Source organism: Macadamia integrifolia, chromosome 2, assembly GCF_013358625.1.
Source record: "Macadamia integrifolia cultivar HAES 741 chromosome 2, SCU_Mint_v3, whole genome shotgun sequence".
Classification (NCBI taxonomy): domain Eukaryota; kingdom Viridiplantae; phylum Streptophyta; class Magnoliopsida; order Proteales; family Proteaceae; genus Macadamia; species Macadamia integrifolia.
Window position 1 is genome coordinate 27,227,368 of NC_056558.1, and position 6,493 is coordinate 27,233,860.

Consider the following 6,493-nt stretch of genomic DNA (forward strand, 5'->3'; position numbering starts at 1 on the left):
CACGGAGGCACTATGCAGTCGTACTGTCATATAGGAGCATGCGATATTAGGATTCTCACCATCCCATGCTACGACCCTTCCCAACAGGGGTTAAGGTGTTGGGTTGCCATTTGGGGGGAAGCAGGGGTCGCGGTTGTCAGACACTGTGGCGGTTAGGCATTACGCCCGACGAGTCATGTAGGACAGCCGGCAACCCCGGTGGTACATTCAAGAGGGCCAATCGTACTGCTTTTAAATTGCTGGAGTCAGCACTGTCATTTAAGTCATTTACATTCTGTTGAGAGCCGGTGGACGGCATTGTCTTTACTTTTCCGAGTACTCACGGTGGGCCTTCTCCAACAGCCCTATGGGCGTATCGCGGGAGGGAGTTCGCGGCTCGTACCCGGAGTATACGCGCACTGTGGTTGTAGTAGCACTTAAACCAAAGACTTAGTAATGTTGATTAGGTGGATGTGAATTAAAATGTATAGCATGGCATGTAGTGCATATGATGTGTTGTGATGTGTGGACTGTTGTGTGTGGTCCACCTCTCTACTTACTGGGCTAGTGAGCTCATTCCACGTGTACACCCCCTTTTTAGATGATTTTGCAGGTAATACATCTGAGGAGCATAGGGCGGGTCCCACAGTCGAGTTTCCCGAAGAGGACTGGTGGACCCATGAGGAGTTTGAGCACGGCGTAGACTGCTCGTGTGAGAGCTGTGCTGCGGGACAGCAGTTCTGAGGCCGAGCTGAGCTCCACCTTGGAGGCCGTGCTGAGCTCCACTACCGAGGCCGAGCTGAGCTCTTCTATGTGATGCCGAGCTGGGCACAACCCTTGATGCCGAGCTGAGCTCCAGCCTTGATACCGAGCCGAGCTGTGTACTCTGATGATTTTGATGTTTTCCTGTGTATACTTGATATTTGGATTTTATTCTTTTTGTGTATATATCATGCCTTCGGGTCCAAATGTATATAATTATGGTATCACAATTCGGGTATCAAGTATATGGGATTTATTTACAGGTGAAACTTAGTCTTCCGCTGATCTGATGAACTTATGTTAGTGTGTGTATGCTGTGGTGGAATACAGTATCTGATGATCCTGGCAGGTTTGGGTTAACCGGTGTTAACTCGGTCACCGCTCCGGTCCAGGGTGAGCGGGGTGTGACAAACAGTTATCCTAGTTGTTCATTTTTTTTTGTATTTAGAACGAAACAGAAATGATAGAACAAAGTTTCATTAGTCCATCGTTTTGCGTTTCTAGTTTCTTTTTTTCTCTGTATTCATTAAAAAAAAAATCGAAAACACCAAGTTGACATCAAACGCTTTATTCCATTTTTTTTTTTAATTTTTATAGAATCAAGAAACTTTTTTTTGGGTGATTACCAAACGCAACCTTAGAATAAAGCTAAATTAAGATCAAAATAAAATCCCACTCTTCAACTCTATTGTAAATGGTCCAAACTCCAAATAATCTATCATGGTTCAACCATCTACTTCCACCGCTAGATGACAAGTGAAAACAATTAGACACCCACCAAGAACTCGAGAACAGTAGAGAGTACTAATTAATTATCCTCCAAAATTAAAGCAATTTAATTCCCACAACCGTCCTGTCAAACGTAACCTGCGACCGCCATTGGCAGAGAAATAGATAGATAGAGATCATCACCAACCACCACAATCCCTACCACTCTGCACTGTCGGCCACTCCGTATATATATACCTCATACATACCATCCCTTGTATTTTTTTTCTCTCTCTTCACGTTACCCCATTTCCCTCCCATTTTCTGTTCTCAATAAACTATTATATTCTCAAAGTATAATTATTATTTTTGGAACTATCAGCTTTTTACATGAGCTAGGATGGTGGGACCCTTCAGCTCTTTATGCCTTGTCTCCATTAAAATACATAGACACCTTCTACCAAAACAAAAACATAGACACCTTCTCTTTCCTTCTTAGTATTCTTCTCCCTCTCTCTCTCTCTCTCTCTAGCCCATTTCCATCTCTATAGTAGACTTTACCAGAAGAAAAGACAGTAGATGAAGAACAAAGAAGAAGATGGAACAGAGCAGAAGCAAAATTCTAAGGTAAGAAACTTTTTCTCTTATAAAAATCAGATGGAGAGAGAGAGAGAGAGAGGGTCTGGAGCCTTTTCGCTTATTTTCCTCTACTTTCGAGTTCTGCAACTTTTGTTTCTCTGTAATCAGGAAGAAAGCTTAGCTTCTCTTCTCCTTTTCATTTGTTCCCTAAAAGGGTTTTTAATAGACCAATAAGAAAGTGCCATGTGTTTGTTCTTGGTGGGTTTTGGAAAGTGACATCCTTATGATGTTCTTTTTCCAATCTTTTTGGTATCCTCTCTACTTTCCCTTCATAAGAATAATGAAGTTTCAGTTTTCTGATGGGAGGAAAATATATCTTTGTGGAATTCAGTACTGCTTTTCTAGACAACCAAACATAAGCTTCTTCTTCTTGTTGGGAGAAGGAAAAGGAAGAAAATAATGAAATAATCTTGGTCGATAATGTTTGGCTGGCGAGAAACTGATAATTTGCCGGATTGTTTCTCTTTCTTCTCGTCGGCACAATTGAACGATTTCTCTGATTCTCCGGACTGACTCAGTGATTTGGCAACCTGGGCATATAGTTTTTAATATTTATTTATTTTTTAATATTTAAAATATGGCATCTTATTCTCACTGATCACTACCCTCTACTTTGTCCGAGGTTTTCAGGCAAAACGGAGGGAGAGAATCCGTAGGCAATTTCATTAAAAAGGAAAGCAAATATTCTTCTTGTGAAATGACAATCATGCCCTTCTCATCTTTTGGAATGAACAGATACCGCTTGTCCCTTCACTTCTTAACGGCTCTTCTCTTATTATTGATCTTCCTCCTTTTCCCGCCATCCAATGCTCTAACGGTCGAAATACAATCCCTTCTCCAATTCAAAAACCAACTGAAAGACCCATCAAATTCTCTGGCCAACTGGAAAGAGTCTGACTCTCCCTGCAATTTCACTGGGGTTTATTGCGATCCCCTGTCCGGCCGAGTCACCGGTATCTCCCTCGAGAACATATCTCTTTCCGGCGAAATATCTCCGGCCATCTCAGGCCTCCAAAGTCTGAATTCCCTTTTCCTACCCTCGAATTCGATTTCCGGTGAACTTCCTTTTCAGTTGATTAACTGCAGCAGTCTTCGAGTTCTCAATCTCACAGGAAATGATATGAACGGTACCCTACCAGATCTTTCACCATTGAGAAGCTTGGAGATTCTTGATCTGTCTTTTAACTATTTTTCTGGTCGATTCCCAAACTGGGTTGGGAAATTGACCAACTTGGATTCTCTGGGCCTTGGTCAGAATGGATTCGATGAGGGTGAAATTCCTGAAAGTTTGGGAAATTTAAAGAACTTGACATGGCTTTATTTGGCTGGGGCTAATTTGAGAGGGCAGATTCCACAATCCATTTTTAGACTTAAAGCCCTTGAAACATTAGATTTTTCTTCCAACAGTATCTCAGGTGAGATCCCAAAAGCCATTTCAAATCTGCAGCTTCTCAACAAGATAGAGCTCTTTTCGAACAATTTCACTGGAGATATCCCACCTGAGCTTTCAAAGCTTACACTTCTGCGTGAATTTGACATTTCTAAGAATCAGATGTCTGGAGAAGTTCCTGCCGAGATTGGTAATCTGAAGAATTTGGTGGTCTTCCAATTGTATGAAAATTATTTCACAGGAGAGCTCCCTGCTGGGATTGGGGATTTGCAGCATCTGGAGTCCTTTTCTATCTACAGAAACAACTTTTCCGGAGTATTTCCAGTAAACTTCGGCCGGTTCTCTCCACTGAAAAGCATAGACATATCTGAGAACAAGTTTTCTGGTCAGTTTCCCAGATTCTTATGTGAAAGCAAGATGTTGCAGTTCTTACTTGCTTTGGATAACAACTTCTCTGGCGATTTCCCAGAATCTTATGCTGAATGTAAGACACTGGAGAGGTTCAGGGTAAGTAAGAACCGCTTGTCTGGGATGATTGCTAATGGGATATGGGGACTACCTTCTGCAAAAATCATAGATTTTGGAGATAATAACTTTACGGGGGGATTATCTTTGGACATTGGGATTTCTGCAAGCTTGAATCAGCTGCTCTTACAGAACAACAACTTCTCAGGAGAGCTTCCATTACAACTTGGCAATCTTTCCCAGTTGGAGAAACTGTCTGCAAGTTATAATAGTTTCTCTGGTGAGATACCTTCTCAAATTGGAGACCTGAAGCAATTATCATCCTTGCATTTGGAAGAGAACTCATTATCAGGACCAATTCCATCAGAATTGGGTCAATGTGCTGGATTAGTAGACTTGAATCTTGCTGGAAATACTCTGAGTGGTAATATCCCTGAAACATTTGCTACGTTGAACTCTTTGAATTCGCTGAATCTGTCACAAAACAAGCTTTCAGGTTTGATTCCACATGATCTAGAGAAACTGAAGTTGAGTTCCATTGATTTTTCCAAAAATCAATTGTCAGGAAGAGTTCCTTTTGATCTTTTTGTGATGGGTGGCGACCAGTCATTTTTGGAGAACTACAATCTCTGTATTGATCAAAAGTTGAGAGACGAGGCGAGATCTTTAATCAGTGTTTGTAGTGTAAAGAAAAGCACAAACAAAATTACTGAAAAGAAATTAGCTTTGTTCTGCATAATTGTGTCAGCCCTGGTTGTTATTTTTGCTGGCGTTTTGTTTGTGAGCCACAGGAAGCATGAGTCTTATTTGAAAAATCTTGAAAAGGGGCAGGAGAAAGATCCAAACTGGAAACTTGAGTCTTTCCACCCAACACAATTAAATGCAGATGAAATATGCAGTTTGGAGGAGGAGAATTTGATAGGAAGTGGAAGCACAGGAAGAGTTTATCGATTGGATTTGAAGAATGGAGGGACTTTTGCTGTAAAGCAACTGTGGAAGGGAAAACATGTGAAGGCGCTAAAAGCAGAAATGGAGATTTTGGGTAAGATCAGACATAAAAATATACTGAAGCTATATGCCTGCTTGATGCGAGGGGGATCAAGCTTTTTGGTGTATGAGTACATGGAGAATGGTAACCTGTTTCAAGCTCTTCACAGGCAAATTAAGGGTGGCAAGCCAGAATTAAACTGGGATCGACGGTATAAAATTGCTCTGGGAGCTGCAAAGGCTATTGCTTATCTTCACCATGATTGTGCACCACCCATTATCCATAGAGACATTAAATCAACCAACATTTTACTTGCTGAGGACTATGAACCAAAAATTGCTGATTTTGGGATTGCAAAGGTTGTTGAAGAGTCTGGGATTGATTCAAGCTGTTTTGCTGGCACTCATGGTTATATCGCTCCTGGTGAGTTCCAAAACTGTTTTATTTTGAATGTTTTTAATATCTCTTTTTCGAATGCATTAAATGAAATTTCTCTTCCTTCCGCAAGAATAATAGCACCACTTACTAACTGCTAGAATATGCAAAAGAATGGGGTATCACACTCACTCTGTATAATCCCTGTATTTCTATTGATTATCTCAACAGCTGTATGTGACAGTTTTACGCTTGTTCATGCTCATAAGAGAAAGTGTGTACACCAAGTGGATAAGATAACAACCTGAAGTTTTATCTATTGCTAGCAGCTCCTTTTTGAGAGGTCTATTTCATAATCAATTAATGGTGCTGAATCCTCAACCTTCACCATGATTAAAATTTACTTGAATTAGCCAGTTTATTGTGGGATAGTCATAATAATTGATCGTGAAATTTTGAAAAACTCATACTCCCAAGTCTTGTTGCTTTTGAATAAATATTTTTTTCTGGTTAACCCTTGAAGGGCTAGTTGTCTGGTTCCCCTATGTTTAGTCATAGAATCTATTCAATTTAGAACCAGAGGTAGACATTCAATTTTTCTCATCATATGACTTCATCTCTGTACCATTTTCTACTCCTCCGCCCACCCCACCTACCCACCCTTCCTTTTGTAGTTAGGGGCTTTATTCACTAGTCCCGCTTCTCTAGTTCAAGTAGTTCAAGAGTTAAGCTAGCTTAGTGAATTGATTTCAGGCTAAAGCCTGCCTCCCCTTCATCCCTTGCTTCTTTGAAAGTGCTTTCCTTTGAGTGAAGGCAGCATAAGTGCATTGGTCACATAGGCTTGAAAGTACTCGCTCGTGTCCTATTCAGTCAATTCCTTGTTTAGTCTTCTTGTAAAAGTCTCGCTGATTGGCCCTGCTAGTGTGTGAATCCCGTAGCCTCTTCTGTCCATTCCGTCAGAGTCTTATGTGGCCTGGCTTCTTGAATCGGCGGAATCTGCCCTCCAGCCCTTCCCTCTTCTGCTAGCCCTTCCCGGTCAACTGCGGAAAGCCTTCTCAATTCAATTGCCGATTTTTGAGCCTATCTCGCTAGTTCAAGCCCTCTTATGGGTCTTTTTACTAGTTCTGCTTTCACATGTTCTTTAACTTGCCCTGATCTGCCGTCCCACACACCCACCCACCCAAAAA

The 6,493-nt window shown here is 41.3% G+C and overlaps 1 protein-coding gene across 1 annotated transcript in view; it reads left to right on the forward strand.

Annotated features, from left to right (window-relative positions):
- The first annotated feature begins 1,909 nt into the window (after nt 1–1,909).
- Nucleotides 1,910–6,493, forward strand: part of LOC122072128 (receptor protein-tyrosine kinase CEPR2-like) — a 5,415-nt gene continuing 831 nt past the window's right edge. Inside the window, exons 1-2 of the mRNA XM_042636686.1 lie at nt 1,910–2,076; nt 2,719–5,354. Coding sequence (XP_042492620.1) covers nt 2,048–2,076; nt 2,719–5,354 — 2,665 coding nt within the window. The 5' untranslated portion in view covers nt 1,910–2,047. The remainder of the gene's footprint in view (nt 2,077–2,718; nt 5,355–6,493) is intronic.